Here is a 16,632-nt window from a genome sequence, read left to right as displayed (position 1 = left end):
TTTTGGTCTTGCAGCTTTTTATATTTATATTTCGTATATAATGAAGCGGGGGCTATCCGCCAGTAGCGTCGCGGATTCTCGATGAGGGGGTGGGTTCTTTCTTCAAACACTTTTTTCCGGTATGCCGCTCTGCGAGCAAGGAGCGAGAGAACCAAGTGGGCTATGGTGATGTCAGAATTTGCACCTATTTGTATCTATTTAGTGATCAGTCCGCTAGTTTCTTTAATCCCACTCGGTGTTCCTTTTCCATTTGCTTCCAATAGTTCGACCTATCCAGAAAAATTGTCGGCCTACGAATGTGGTTTCGATCCTTTCGGTGATGCCAGAAGTCGTTTTGATATACGATTTTATCTTGTTTCAATTTTATTTATTATTCCTGATCCGGAAGTAACCTTTTCCTTTCCTTGGGCAGTACCTCCCAACAAGATTGATCCGTTTGGATCTTGGTCCATGATGGCCTTTTTATTGATTTTGACGATTGGATCTCTCTATGAATGGAAAAGGGGTGCTTCGGATCGGGAGTAACCACTAGTGATAGGGCAAAAATCGGGGGGAAGGACAAAGGAAAGAGCGATGCCTACATTAAATCAATTGATTCGTCATGGTAGAGAAGAAAAACGGCGCACGGACCGTACTCGAGCTTCGGATCAATGTCCCCAGAAGCAAGGAGTACGCCCGCGTGTTCCAACGAGAACACCGAAAAAACCTAATTCAGCTCCACGTAAGATAGCCAAAGTACGGTTGAGCAATCGACATGATATATTTGCTCACATTCCGGGCGAAGGTCATAATTCGCAGGAGCATTCTATGGTGTTAATAAGAGGAGGTAGAGTGAAAGATTTGCCAGGTGTTAAATTTCATTGTATTCGAGGAGTCAAGGATTTGCTGGGAATTCCGGATAGAAGAAGAGGCAGATCAAAATATGGTGCGGAAAAACCCAAATCGATATGAATGGAAGATGCCTCTCTGGAACTTGTTTTTCTTGGTCAATCGAGGGAACAACCACAACGTTACGCCCCAAAACTATACGGAGCCCTTCCGAATGACCTATAAAATAGTCTACTACACTAGCCAAGAAAGAGTGTAGTAGACTCCATTCGCCCGTGGAGGTGAGTGGAGGAAGAATCAAAAAAGAGAAAGGTATTGCTTATAATAGTTGCTCGTTCATAAATTCACTCGACCACTTGTTAGTCTTGCTACACTACACGACAAGAGTCTAGGGTAAAGTTGAAGCAGACACGGTCAAGTGAAGTCGACTTGATTCAACATACCATATGGAAATAATAAAGAAGAGAGGGGTCTCGCCCAGGTGGCTCCCGCAAGGTAAGGACTTCAAACTCAAACAAAGAACTCTCTTCTCCAAGGCATGAGTCAAAGAAAATGCTGTATGTATCTAATGCAAGACCCGTCGATAAGCTAAGGCTACGACATGAAGGAAGGCCAGAAGAACTACAGAACCACGCCCACCAGAGCTAAAGGAGACCGAAGGGAGTTGCGGGAGGAAACCGAAAGATAGGTAATCCATATGGTGAAACATGAGAAAGACGGATTGCTTAAAACCGGAAGAAATCGAGTCCACCCACACAACGACCGACGGACTCGTGGTACTGAAAACCTCATTAGATGAGAAGGTAGTTGGCTGGCAGACCCCTGAACGTACATTAGCCAAAGGCCCCTATCAACTCAATCTGGAAAGGGAATAGACCGCCGTGAACTCCGGCGAAAGGCCCAAAGCTCAAACAGCATTAAGCCGAATTACATGGAATGGTATGACAGATTGAACAAGACTCAAGGAGTGCAAGAAATATTCCAGGCATCTGGGGTAGCAGATGCAATAGCTGCATCGATAACAGTTATCCCGAAAGATGCATAACTGTTGGAATGGATAATAGGCCATTTTTCAAGAGCGTTAAGGCTTACTTGTTAGAGTAAGGAAAACATAAACTTTTTGATTTTCTGGGGGAGTATGCTCTTGGAATACTGGAAGATGCAGCTGTCATCGGGGGGCAACAGAGGGGTAAATCCGCTGGCAAAGCAAAGACAGCTTGAGACTCTCCTTTGGAGAAGCAAGTTTAGGTCTTGCCTTGGTCTATTCAGGTTCGAAAGAGGTGAGGAAAGAAAGGAAGAAGTGCTGGTTCGAGTCAAGCTCGTGACAAGGCCTTTTTGGTCATATAATAGAAGGGTAGACGCCCCTATTTTCTCGTTAGACGGATGACTCTCCCATTTCTGATAAAGACGGGATAGGATCCACTTTGGCAGCTGAACTTCTTTGTCTATTTATCTAGAACCCCTTATCTCTTTTTACTTTACTGCGCCCGAGAAAGAAAAGATCCAGTTCGGGGACCCGGGAGAAGCAACTGACTGCTGCTTCCTCCGCTACAACTGGTGGTTATGGATTCCGAAAAGGAAGGGGGATGAGCCGGGCTAGTCAGTCCTTGTCCGCTTGCTCCACAAAGTGACCATGTTCGTTCACAGAGATTGAACCGCACAAGCAAGAGATGGCAGCTAGACAGAAGGAAGTTTTGACTTTACCCCAGATGCACTCTTCTCTTGGAAGAACAAGAAGAATCTTTCTTCTAGGTTGAAGCTTACCTTAGATTCTGATCTCTGGAGACAAGCAGTGAATCGATATCTGGATTCCCCGATCCCAAACATATTCAGATAGTTTAAGATGTGAGAAAGAGAGAGTCAGGCTTTGAAGTGAAGCTGGAAATGAAACACTGTCTATTCCGATCTTTCAGTCAATCAACCCGAGACTGTTGCCCCCAATTTATTTTTGGAGTAGGCATTCATTCTAGTCTTTTCGCACTTAAGCCTCTTCTTGGAGTTAGGGGCTTTCATAAGGCTAAAAGTTGAGAATCAGGCCTGGCCTAGTGGCAAGCCTAAACCGCAATGTCATCGAAAAGGCAAGCAAGTCAAGTAACTGACTCATCAATCGATTTCCCACCCATGCGAGTCGAGGAAATGGGAATGAATGCCGCCGTATAAGGCTTTTAGAAAGAAATGCCTTCTCCTCTCCCTCCTTGCTTGTTTAGTTTTAGCATTCCGAACTAGGCCAGCTATTAGCTTAGTGCGACGCGCACCCATTATGATCGAGTAAGTTGACTTCTTTTCCGCTTTCTAGACAGACCTCTTGTAGAACGAAATTCCCTGTCTACGATTTTCGTCTATGCTTTGGGGCAAGCGGCTAAATCTTATGGATAACATTTCGCAGATCCGCTGTCCCATAGCAAGTTGGGATGAGCAGCCGATATGCCGATCGGAGTTCCGCTGTTCACTATCAACCCTCTCTATTCTTATTCATTAGTACCTACTCGTTCTCTTTTCTCTCTCTCCATTTGCTTCTAGAAAAGAATCTAAGCAAGCGATTCGATGTCAAAGAACCCGAGCGAGGGCCTTCCACCATCAGGGAAAGAGAGTTGGCTAGGTATGGCACTTCCTTTCAAACATCAGGCATATTCAAGGCACCAGCTTCTTCCCCGCAATAAGAAATAGCTAGAGTCGAGAGCAGCTCCTTGGCTCTCTCCTTTCTTATAATCTCAGATTATTCTGCATGAAAAAGGAATTTTTAGAATCATATTCATGTGCACCCTATTCTTCCTAAGACCCTTCTCTCAAAGCAGTTCCTTCACGCTTGGCTTGGATTCATGTGCAGAGGATACGATCACAGCCTATTCTGTTACTATTGATTCAACCTCCTCGGGCATTATGGAAGCTGCTCTAGCTACCTTCTTACCAACCATTCTTTAGTAGCCAAGGCGATTGAACGAGATGAGTTCAAACCCGAAGCAGACCTAATAAGTTAAGTATAGGCCTCTGGTCCTCCGTCACTATTTAAGGCCTCACGGAGATCGGATCAGTCTGGTCAACGGAGCCTCCCTCCGGTCGCTTCCCGAGAGAATCTTTTTTGCTGCTTCAACATTTCCAGTTGGATATTCATCAGCGGCTGAATCAGATGGTGCCGAATCAGGTCTTGTCGAATCATATCTTCCCACCTATCGTCCATGCTCGTTTGCCTCACTTCGCTCGCCTTCGGTCGCCTCAGCTTCTCAATCCAATCTTGAAAGATCGACGGGGAGGGCTTTTTCCCCTCAGGCGACGGGGGGGCTGTTCTCTCAAGCGGCGAGGCCGAGAGGAACTCGGTCGTTAACATCGTCTCGTCATGCTGCTTCAAATCAAAAAGGCTCGTAAAGGCCGCTAAATCCGCTGAAAACGCACGATAGACGACTTGTAAGGGCGACTCGTTGAAAGGTGGGCTTTATGCAAACCTATTTGAAACAAACCTATTCGCTACCCCCTCCTTTACCGACAGCTAGGAGTGCTGCCCACGCTGAGCTAACCACTTATTAGACTGAGGTTTCTCCTGTCCAGCAAAATGGTGTTGCTGAACGGAAAGATCGTCACATAATGGAAACTACTCGGGCGATGCTACTCTCCTCATCGGGTCCTTCCTTCCCTTATTGGCCAGCGGGCTTGGAGCAAGATAGCGATACTGCGCACAGCGAACCGCTAAAGCCCTCCTCCCCTTCCAACTACCGCGCCTAGCACACCAGAGACTGATGATGATCCTAAGAACGTGCAAAGGATCGAAGGGGAAAGGCTTCCATTACTCGCTTGTTGAGGAATGCACTGACAAGCAAGGCTTAACTCGTCTCAAGATGTTGGATTGACTGCACCACTGTTGGCTCGCTCCCTGCTGCTGGCTAGCTCCTACTATTTTTTGCTTGGCCTATAAGTTCTTAGATTTGCTTGGCCTGGCAGGTAAATGCGCGATTTCACACTTGAATTGACAGATTGGCTTGGTGTGAAGTATACCGTACTGTAGAGAAAAGAATGCATTGGAGAGTATGCATAGCTGTCTTCCACCCCCATTCGGGCTCGTTCGTTTAGCAGATCGAATGAATAAGCAGTCGAAATTCTTTGATGTGCCGCTAGTGCTTTGGTGTAGCGAAGGGCTTGAGCGCTAAAGAAGGAGAGATTCACGGGTGAACCAACTGAAAACAGAATCCAATCCAGATGCCAATCCAATGAGTTCACTGCCTTTCAAGAGTCACCCTAAGGCCTAACAGAACTACTATCACTGAACTTGGCTAACTTCGGCTAAGAGAAGGGCTTTAGCGGCTTGGTTCTAAGGTGAGGTTTTATACCTGGATTCGGACAGATTGATAGAGGAAATGCCAAAGCCTTCTTTCCTGCCTATGTGCAAGCGCTCTTAACCTTCTCGAAGGCAGAGAAACTTTAGTTGGTGAGTTGCCTTCCCTCTAGGGTGATTTGACTAGTGGAATTTAAGTATTCGATTCACCCACCTCTTCTTGATTCGCCCTCTCTCTCCGGTAATAAGGGTAGAGGAATAATAGCTAATCAGGAAGACCGGTTGCAATCAGTCTTGCAAGTCCAAGATCAGCTGTGTAAGAAAAGGAGTAAGCACATTTCCAAGTCGAATCTCCTGTCTTAGGAATAGTGTTCATAGGCCCAGCAGGCATCTCACTCGGGAAGGAAGCTACTTATATGAGGGCTGTGGTTCATTCATTTCTTAAGTACGCAATACGCAAGGGGTCTCAGGAATGGAAGAAACAAGAACAGCAGAAAGGGCCAACTAACTACAACAATAGACTGAGAGAATACCATACCAATAAACTAAATGAAGACCCCCCGCTACAAGGATAGAACACACCATAATAATACGAATAAAGACCGCCCTCCTATCATTCACCAGGCTTTAGCACTCAGAGGGAGAAGCCTTTTTTCAAATAAAGGAAGTGACAACGTTAATGCCCGAGGAGGTTGAATAGTTATAAGATACCACGTCTCGGCAGAATCTGACCCACTTTCTGCCACTCTCGCATAAACCTATCTTATGTTCGGCCCTATGGGTGGCATAGATAAGGGGGGAGTTGAAATTAGCCGTGCGGCCATACCGGTGTGGGCCGTTCGGGCGGTGCTGTGTGCGGTCGGAACTCTATCTTAGGAAGGAGGGAATGAGTTCTTTTGCCATCGACTTGAGGTTCTGGCCTCAGACAGACGTGGTCTAGTTCCGAACTCCTGTCTTACTCAACACGAACCCCATACGAGAATGAGTCTGCAATTTCGTCTGCTGATAGTAGTAAGTAGGAAGAGTAGTGCCATCTGCTTTCCGAAAAGAAAGCTACCATATCAATCAGAGCAGGATTGGGCATTTGGATCAGGAATGGAGGACTGTTCCCGAACAGTGGGCTGGAATCGAGGGTAGCAGGTTCCGCGTATCCTTTCTCAAATCCCGTCTTTTTCATAGCAAATGGTTTTCCGTTCTGAGAGCAGGTTTAAACAGGAACTTTTTGAGTGAACCCGGGGATTTTTGAAAGCTATTTCGGGTCTCGTTTTGTTACTTTTTCTGTAAACCCGTGTTTTTTCGACACCAGGCTGTTTCCGCTCTGAGAGAGGTCTCGGATTGTCACTCTTTGAGTGCTTTTTCACATATATTAGATAGAAAGTTTTGAAAAAGAGACCGAAAAGAGCCTTTCTTGATTTCCCTGCGAGACTTAGTCAGCTGAACGGAATGAGACTTAGTCAGCTGACGGAAGGAGACTCAAGTTCGGGATGAGCGTACTCCTACTAGCTTGCGAAAGACCTTCAAGGCGGCCTCCACGGAACTATCAGCTACGTGCCTACGTTTGCTGTTTGAAAGCCCTAGTGCGCTAGCGCTGGTATCGGATTGGAAAGTGTCTTCAAACCCTGTCTTTTTGCTTACAACCCTAATTTCGGCGAGCCGGTGGCAAAGAGGTAAGCGCAGAAGGAAGAGGCGGGATAGGCAAAAGGAGTGGATTGGACATTTCGAGATGGATGAGTCAATTAGGCCTTTCTTGGATCCTGAATTATAAGGGTTGCCCATAAGCTTCAGAACACTATAAAGAAGCGGCTGCGCTGCTAAGCTAGCTGCACCAGTCCACCTGTCGGTAGGGCGGGATTTCTTTGCAAAGGAGGATTTCTTGGCTTAAGGTAAGGGATCGAAGCTAGGCTAGGGATGGAATACTGAGCTTGGCTGCCCTTTCATCTTGAATGGCTGGCTTGGGAATAGCGGGAGCAGCAGACGAGACGACGATCAGACAGCAGAGGCAACGGGGGCAGATGACGGGACGGAACTCTTAAAAGAAAAGGCCGAAGCAAGCAACCTTACTAATAAAGGGGCCGTAGCGCGGTAGCTCAATAAACCTAGAAAGGAAGCGGGAGAGAAGGCTTAGAGTTGCCCGCCTTGATGATCCCGGAGTTTGCTCTTGGCTCACTACTGCCCCAGTCTCTCATTAGGCTGTGTGACAGTCTGTCTTCCAGAAGTCCCGAAGGCGGCCTCTTTGTGGGGCGAATAGGCTTAGTCGTCTTCTTGCTAGCTTGATGGCTGTGACGAAAGAGCAGGCCTTCGAGGAAGGTCTTAGTTTTGCTGCTTGTTGTCGCAGCTAGTTATGTCCCTACCGGCTCTATTCGTTAGGGATTCTCGCCTTTTAGAATGCAGATTTGGACAAATCTCCCAGGCACGAGACCTGCTCTTCCATTTCGGTCAGAAAGGCGCAAACAGCCGTCAAGGCGGCGAGAGAGACCGCCTTGCCCGATCATTCCATTTCCTCGTGCGTCTTCTTATTCTAAGATATTCGTTTTTTTTTCTTTTTCGACTTTATAAATCAATAGCTTTCCTCAGTAGATCCGAATCTGCGGAGGAGCAAAACAAGGTCATAACCCCTTACATACTTCTCCAAACCTACTCTTCGGGGGATCCGACCAGTCGAATACAGAGGAGTGGATCAGGAATAAAAACCTCTTCTGGTTGGTCGAAAAGTACACTCCCCTTCTGTATAAGGGGCAGTAATCCGTCAATAGAGGTAATAGACGGAGATCATGGAATCTAAGTTGTATAGGAGTAAATAGGGTTTAACAACTCCTCTCCTCCCTTCCCCTCCCATCTCGCAGGTAGGGATGATGGATGCTGATTTCCAACTCTACTATATCGATTGTCTTTAGGGCCTGCCTATCAAGGATGAATCTTGATAATAGGCAACAGGGAGAAATGGTGTTGATCCGCACCACCCCTGCTCCAGCTATCCTAGCCTCTGCATTGCATCATTTATTTCTGCAGGCGGATCTCCGATCAGGATAAACACCTGAATCAACGGCTTACAGGACTATGGAATACTGGGCGTCACTGCTATATGTTGTTGCTGATAGCATTGCTGCTTCTTCAGGTGCCTTTGCCCTCGTTGCCTCTCGTACTCACCCCCTTCCCACTACTGCAGCTTTTGGTGCTGCTAGCTCCGCCCGTTCAACCGGCCGGATCTACTGAATCAACAGAGTCGACTAGATCGAGATCAACATTATGTTCCCTCTAACGATCAAAAAATTCATAATCCTTCCCATCCATGGTAATACCAAAAAGAAAACGGGTAAGAACTCAAATCTACAACATAATGCCCATACTACTTAGGTCGCTCTACTTATGCCCGTACGTACTACCCAGGTGGTTATACCTATAACGACTAACTGCCTTTCACGACAGATACAGCTGATCCACGTTAGAGCGAGCGGCAGATCGAACAACAGACCCTTCTTGATAGTCATAGCCCCCCAACAGTGAGTTGTCGTTGATCCAGTAGTTCCAGTAGCACGACGAGCAGTTCCAGGAGCAGCAGTCGGTTCAGCATAAGAAGATGAAGCAGCTGATTTACGACCAACCTTGCTTTGTGTACAAAATCCCTTTCTTTTAAGGCCTCGTAACCAGCAACAAGAGTTTCTGGATTCCTCAGGGCAAAGTCCATGTATCGATTTATCCCCTTTGAAAGCTTCTTTTGGATCTAGTTCGTCTGGAATGAAGTATCCTTCGGAATCTTGATAGTAAAGGCAGAGATCATTGGGTGTCGTACTAAAGGGGGAATAACAGACTCGCCTTCTGATGCAGCCCCACAAGGTGGCAATGAGTCTTCCCTCGTCCAGATCCGGTATTGGGGAAGAAAATCGCAGCCGGATGAACCGGGAAAGGGGTTCTGATCTATGCCGTCAGCGCTAGCTTCCAGGGAAGTGGCAACCACTACGAGAGGTGGATTTTATTATTTATGAAATATCGGGAGGCTGCCTTCAAAGACGATCGAGGGTTGGTCTGGGGATTCCTCCAGGACGCAGAGATCGAAGTGCTGATTTCCCTCACTAGTAGCCTCTTCCACTCGGGAGCTGGTGGTAAATAGGATCGGATCCTGAGTACGGGAGATAGCAGATAGAGGAGGTGTTTTCCTTGGGGTTTTGGCACCCTAAAGAAAGAGTTGCTTGGCCATTATCGGTCGGTGAAAGCAGAGGCAAGAAGCTAACCAGTCAAGCAGAAGATACTTCTCTTGAAGCTCTTCGATCTCGTATTCAGCTGGTTGACCCTGTCTGTGTAAATAAGAAACAAAGCGCTCTCCTAGCGTCGTCCGCATATCGCGAAGGACCATGAGATCGCCGTAGAGCTTTTTCAAGCGAATGTACGGCTAGACCCCGTAAGATGGGATCGTCATAGATTTCGTACCAATCTCCACATCGTTCGAGCTTCTGGATGATGATGTCAGGCGAAGTCGTCTCCATGAGTTGGAGTTGCTCGGCAGGGCAGGGGTGCTCGCCCTTACCTTAGTAGCGCTCTTTGGACTAGCACCAGCGTTAGTAGCGCTCTTTGAACTAGTACCGGCGGCTATATCCCGGATTTCCTCCAATGAAAACTCGCCCCACACAAGGGGTTGCCCGTCCTGCTTGAGAAGGTACCTACAAATGGACGCCCAGTTTTTATGAAATGGAACATCCAGCGTGCGCCCCCCCCGGTGTTGATAGAAATATGTGAGCTCGGCAGGGAACAGAAAAGATGGTCCATCCAACATGTGGAATGCTTCTGTCTCATTCGTTACCCGTTAAAAGGAGGTTGGTCGTAGATCACGAACTGCTTGCTCAAGAAAAGATCAATCCGGCCAATCAATCAGAATGGGGAGTGTTTCCCCGAAATCGATAACTTTTCAATAGTTCGTTTATGACTCCATATAATCCTAATGTTATGGGGTTCCCCGGTTAACGGACAAGCTTCTGTCGGATACGGAAAGAAGAAACCCGGAAACGCTCTATTCTTTGATTCGTGATATTAGAGGATAATCACGAGCACAGTCAATTGTTTCAACGATTCAAAGAATTATTTAACCCAGAGAGAGATAGAGGTAGCTAGCCTATTTGGTTGTCCCCAAAAGCGCCCTCCCCAAAGGGAAAGATTTTATTTTCCATAAAATTGATACAGCTATGGAAAACTAAGATAATGTCTTTTATTGAAGCACAAGATCTTCTCAGTTTCGTTGATGGAACTGGAAAAGAACCAAAGGACTTTCTTGAGACTGATGACAAAGGTGAGATAATGAACCCTGAGTACGTCACCTGGAGAAGAACAGACCGACTATTCAAAATCAAAATGATAGGCACCATGACCGAAGACGTTCTTAGTCCAACGACAAGACTAAGAACGTCTCGTAATATTTGGATGTGCTTAGAAAAAACGTTTGCCCAATCTTCAAAGGACCGAGAACTTCAACTACAGTGTCAATTGCAGCTATGTCGCAAAGGGTTCCAAACCTGTTTATGTTCGAAATTGAAAACCATATGTGATGATCTTACGGCCATTCAGAAGCCAGTTTCTGATTCAGATAAGGTCTTTGTTTTGGCTCTCTAATGGACTTGGGCTTAGATACGAGGGATTCGTGACTTCTATGCTCTCAAAACCCCCCTCAAAAAAGAAAACTATAGCCAGTAAGCCAGCCCTCCAGCTGCATTAAGGAACTCCAGCACTGGACTGGAGCACTCAAGCAGATAAGGCAAGCCTAAAGTAAAGTAAAGTAAGCTCAAGCAAGCTAGATAGCGTAGTAGCATACAGAGCCATGTGTCTGTAAGGAGGCAAAGCCCCATTCTCCCACGATATATATGGCTAAGAACTCCACGCTTAGTTCGTTTTATCTTATTTGGGGCACGGGGGGTATGAATCCGTGAACCCGATCAATGCCGAATGTCTCTATTAGTTTAGTGTCCCAGTAACCTTCCAACCCGAGTGAAAGCAATTGATTGGATTGATTCCGCTGACCCATCACCTGCCCGGTCTAAGCTACAGTTGAACCGATTTCTTTTTTTTCTTTATTTTACCCATAACCTAAAGCATCCGAGCTAATTACATAACCAATTTGTTCAGCGGACTGAGCCGGCAGAGGCAGAGGAGTTTATGCATGAACTTTCTAGTTGTTCCATATCGAGATCGATCAGATTCCATTCAAGTTAGACCACCAGCATCTGAATCAGCAGAATCTAAGCTAGTTGCGGGTGGGATAAGGGCAACAAAGGCATAAGAAGCAAAGACATAGGCTGTGTGGGCACTAGTCATATTAGCGGTAAAAAAAGTATGGGAAGCGCTAGGATGGTATGGGCTGCAGCATAAGAAGCTACGGCACCACAGTTCAGTTAGAGACAAAGGCCCCACACTCTCTAAAAACAACAAAAGAGAGAATTCCCGGTGTGGGATAAGCGCTAAGTCCAATCCTAATTGCTACTTTGGAAGAACCAAGACTAATGAAAGCAGCGAAGGTAGCACCACATGTAGAAGTAGAGGCAGCCCCCCACCTATGCAAGCATCATTCCTTCTAGTTTGTACGGTCCCAGAAGCGGCTTCCCCACCATCTCGCTTAGTTAGAGTGCCAATGATAGGAGGTACCGGTTCCGGCAAAGGTGTACGGAAGAAAAGGTAATAAGACCATCGCTAGTTTCCCGTTACCAAGAGGCAAATCAACAAGCCAGCAACCGTTCAAAAACCCGAGAAAGCTATCATCTCGCGCGGATCCATACCCATAACCACCGGCATCTTCACTAATTGGAGATAGGTGCGTCCAAGTCCTTTCTTTCTCTTTCTTATTCATTCATTATTTTTTTTTGCTTGGCTGGCCTAACGTGATCATTGAATTCAGTTTCCACTATGTTCTTCTCTTGTACAGATTGAGTGTAATTGAAGAGGTTTTGATAGACTGAGAATGCCCCTTTTAGAGGGCAATGAGATCAAAATCTAGCTTTCGAATGTACCTTGCTACTCCTATACTGGTTTTTCCGTTGCTGGGCGTAGGCCTGTTATTTATTATCACCCGAGGCCTGAGGCCGCTCACGCACGCATGCATCGGAGCTGTCAGCATTTGGGAAAAATGGGTAAGCCCATTCTGTATAAGTAAGTATACGTTGCCATTAGTTCTTAGAAGCGATGTTCTGTCATTCCCAATTTATCGATATCCGCCCTTGTTCGTTTGTGATGCCCCGTTGGATTTTTTCCAAGAAATGGAGTGAAGGCATTAGCTTACTCTAAGGTAGTGTAGATAATAAAATGTAGATTTTGTGTGCACTCGCGTCTGCCCTTGTTTTGGTCTTCGCTTGTGTTATTACTGATATGCTCCGACATGTGAGTAGAAGCGCTGTGCATTCGCTTTCCACTTACTTCAACAAACCGGCAAGGGTTGAAGAGCCATAGCTAGCAGAGGCACTCATAGTGCTAGTTCCAGAGCTCAAGTTTACCAGTTGAAGCGCTTGATTCCCATTTTGTGATGTGATTCATAACCAACCACCCGTGCGTGAACCAGCGAAGAAAGGCAAAGGGTGGTCGAAGATCAGGGTGGTCGAAGATCACGTAGCGCTTGATATGGCGTCTTGCTACTTGCCCGCATCAGAGCAAGCATAGGTGGAGACAGCAGAGTCAAAGGTAACATATAGCGCTCCCGCTGGATCGCCCTAACTAGTCATATTGGTATGCATCTACTAGCCCGGGTATCGAGATGTTACTGAAGCTAGTGGAACTACGTGAAGGAAAGCTGCCCTTGGCTCTATATATGATGCTATAAACCATCTTGATATAGCAGCGGAGAAAGAAGTGCTGCTGCCTCTCTGCTCCTTCTACCTTTGTTTCTCCTGCTTAGGTCTCGCTCACGGATCTCAACCACGAGACTCAGAATCACGCTCACGAGGCTATCTCGATCTCTATTGTGCAGCCTGAAGTGGTTAGTCCGGTTATCAAGGAGGAGAAGATGTCTGAGAAGGATTAAATAGTTGATAGTGAGCAATCGGCTAAGGAGGATGACAATGAATTCTCGTTCCAGACAGCGACGGGGGATGGTGTAGAATTCGAACAACACCCGTTGACGTCTTTGTCTTTATCTCATTCTCAAGACAGTGCAGCCCTTGCTCATCATCCGCGCGCCCCTATACTATTGGTCGTGCTTGGTACTACTAAATGGACCTTCTCCATTAGGTCAAATCTAAGACCTTTCCAATATTTACTAATAAACGTCAAGTTAGAGAGATATGATTTTGGAAGAAAAAAAAAGCGGCATACTAACAATGGTGATACTCATTATGATATTTCTCCAAATGAGGATCATCATCATCATATGGAACGTGAGGTTCTATTTCATACCCTCTTTCATCCAGCAGTTTTTTAAAAGAAAATCTTACTATTGTTATGGCAATATTAGAAACCTGTGGATAGTGGTTCAGATATTATTAATAAACTTGGTTTTTCTCATTCTATTTGTATATCTTCTGCTCTTCTTTCTGTTGTTTAGACTGGGGGTCTTTTTTATTCTCTGGAAGGAGAAAAGAAAGCCTGTGTTATAGAGGAAGTCCAGTCCTCTTCAAGAACAATACATGTTCTAGTTTCGGACAAAAAACTAGGACACTCTTGGATGTTTTCCGTGGTCTATGCATGGGCTCAAGCTTGCCATCGGCATGAGACGTGGCAGGAATTCACTGAGATAGCGAATTCTATCTCTCTCCCATGGTTGGTCATTGGGGACTTTCACACTATTCTCGATCCAGCTGAGAAAAAAGAGTTTCCGTATCTCAAACTGAAGCCTTCCGGACCTGCACGGATTAATGTTTACTTCACGATCTTGGCTACTAAGGTAATCCCTATACTTGGTCTAACAAAAGGGAAGGTGGTGCAGCAATATTTGAGCGTTTTAACATAACTCCGGTTAATGTGGATTGGAGATCTATGTACCTAGATGCATTTCTTCTCCATCTTCCTATCACGCGCTCTGACCAAGCGAAGAAAATGGAAGTGCGCCGCACCTTTTACTAGTCAAGCTTCATTATTAAGGCCTACCCTTGCTTTATAGGATTAGGGGCGCCTGACCTACTGATTCTCTATCACAGTACCACCTCTTTCTCAAGCCCCATCCTTAACCCTTCCCCAAATCAACAACTGATCTGATCTACAAAGCCTAGACCCGGAAAGAAGGAAAACCACAAACAGCTTAAATGAACGGCTCGCTTATTTTCTTCACTTACTGAGAGAACAAATAAACTGAAAAGTCACCGCCTATCACCCGCGACAGGCGAATTTATTTTGCAGTTTTGGTCTTGTTAACGGGGCAGAAGAAAGCTTGTTAGCTCAAGTCAAGATAGCTGCTCCGGGTTGCAGTGCATAGTTAGCGTGGATGCGATAGCGCTGGTCTTTGAGGCGCGAGAGCTTCATCTCGGTGGAAGGGTTCCATTGTGACACTGGTCTTTATCGTCGAGCGAAGCGAGTGGCGAGACAAGCTCACGAAGCGATCTGGGAGTTCTATCCGTCGAGCGAGAGATGAACTGAATCGTATGTCGTCAAGTGAATGAGCTTCTTCCTCCTGTAAAAAAGATCTTCCAAGAGCAAGCCCTATTTTTTGTCTTTCCCTCTTGACTGTACTGTTCAAAGAGGGAGTCGTTCTGCTATTACGTAGATACGATATCCAAGATATACTGGAGGCGACATAGACATAGTGGTTGTCCAACGAGGTACTACGCATAATAAGATCTTGCTTCGGGTGATCCACATATCGCGCACTTACCCTTTTTTGATAATCCTAGGAAGATTTTTTATGCATTATCGCCTCACCTCATGTCATGGTTAAAGCATGAAGGATAGGTGGGGTCTACTACTCCTTAAAAAAGATTCTGAAGAAGTCACCATAGAACTCCTTGGATCATCTGTTAACGGCTCAATCCATTACTTCTGAGGAATGCTAAAAAAAAAATAAAAAAGGATTACTTTGTTGCTTTCTTTTTTCATTTTTCTATACTATTCTTCCATTGTTTCGATAGATCCCGGGATCAATACAATAAAAAAACCTATGAATTATAGTAGAGCAGTTGATGTTGGATTATTTCGAATTGATCGGAACAAGCAACGGACTGAGCGCCTAGCGCGAAAGCCGTTGCGCGTTAGCGCTTTAGTTTGATTGCTGGGTGACATATTAAAAGGAAAGAAGCCAGAGATGTGCTTAAGGGCAAGAGATTGATTTAAAGACTTTATTCGTAGACCAACCTAAACGGCCTTAGCTGCTTTCAAGGCTCATCTCTTATTATTGCTTAACCTCAGAACCTATCGCACTGATTGGATTGACGCCTACCAGGAGTGCTTACCGAAGCCCATATCCGTTAACTGCCAACCGTTTTCTTGCTTGGCTTATACCGTAACCCTTTGATTGGCTTGGCCTTAACTATACAAGGGAGACCGTATACCTTTCTTGATTGGCTTACCGATATGCTTGCCGTATACCTATTTCCTTATCTATAGTATTTTAGCTTATACTTACTTATTGCTTTCTTATCTATTTCATTCTGATTTTGACCGTTATGCGCCTATTTCTGCTTCTTTCTTGTTGTATACTTGTTATACCTGTTGTATACTTATTGTTATTACTCCTCTTTATTTCATAGTTATAAGCTCTATTAACGCTCACCTCCACCCCAAAGGCTCAGGCGTAGGGGTGGAGTCGAGCTAGCCCAGATATAGTCTTTCAGTCCCTCTCTGATAAACAATACTACTCATAACGAAAAAGAGATAGATTTATTTAAAGACAGATATCGTGTGTACTGAATGACCAGATTCGAGCGGGAATGGGAAGATCAGACCAGACCGATTGATAGAGTTTCTACCGATACAGGACGACAGCTCGACCGATTGAGACAGGGCAGATGCGACCGATACCTCTTACGAGAGTTGCGAGAGACCGATTCCTGATTGCGCAGATGCAAGGCCTATATTCGCATTTTCATTGACCTATCCTTGCTTGCCTTAACCTTAACCCGGTTACAGCCTTGACTGAACACTTGACACTATACTTTCATTCAAATCTCGATATTTAACGGAATCGGTATCGAACAAGCTAGGGATTCACGACTAGACTCAAGGACGGGATGAGAACTATTAAAAGAGATGGCGCACCGGGAAGTAGCTCTATTTACAGAAATAAGATTTGTGGACAGATGACCGGTTGAACAGCCGAGCCGATGACCGAGACAGATGCGAGCGGAGCACCTACACCTATGTGTATGCTGCCGACCCTTTGCCTTATTTCGCCTGAATATTCGCATCTTCATTTCCCTATGTATCTTTCCTTATCAAAGAGCTTGAAGAGGCCTTCCGCTTCACTAAAATGCCCTACGAGACAGACTCTGATTCAAACAAGGGATTCGCGAACAAGCAACTAAGCTAATGTAATGGCATCCGTGACAGATTCATTCACCGAAGCGATTGACCGATACAGAACGCGATTGATTTGATTCCACCGATTAGCGTTACCCGATTGCCACAGATACTGATTCCCGAGCAGG

General features: G+C 45.7%; 2 protein-coding genes across 2 annotated transcripts, besides 1 other annotated feature; both read left to right on the top strand.

Moving 5' to 3' along the window:
- The first annotated feature begins 168 nt into the window (after positions 1–168).
- On the top strand, positions 169–525 carry nad3 (NADH dehydrogenase subunit 3). The gene has a single exon. The coding sequence runs from the start codon at positions 169–171 to the stop codon at positions 523–525; it is 357 nt and encodes a 118-aa protein (YP_002608384.1).
- Positions 526–573: 48 nt separating this feature from the next.
- On the top strand, positions 574–951 carry rps12 (ribosomal protein S12). Its single transcript has one exon. It carries the CDS (start codon positions 574–576, stop codon positions 949–951), a length of 378 nt encoding a protein of 125 aa, YP_002608383.1.
- Positions 952–14,690: 13,739 nt separating this feature from the next.
- Positions 14,691–15,040: a sequence feature (horizontally transferred from chloroplast DNA).
- Positions 15,041–16,632: the final 1,592 nt, after the last annotated feature.

This window comes from Vitis vinifera, mitochondrion (assembly GCF_030704535.1).
Source record: "Vitis vinifera mitochondrion, complete genome".
Lineage (NCBI taxonomy): Eukaryota > Viridiplantae > Streptophyta > Magnoliopsida > Vitales > Vitaceae > Vitis > Vitis vinifera.
The sequence above is the reverse complement of the archived record's forward strand: the minus strand, read 5'-3'. Positions and strand labels throughout refer to the sequence as shown.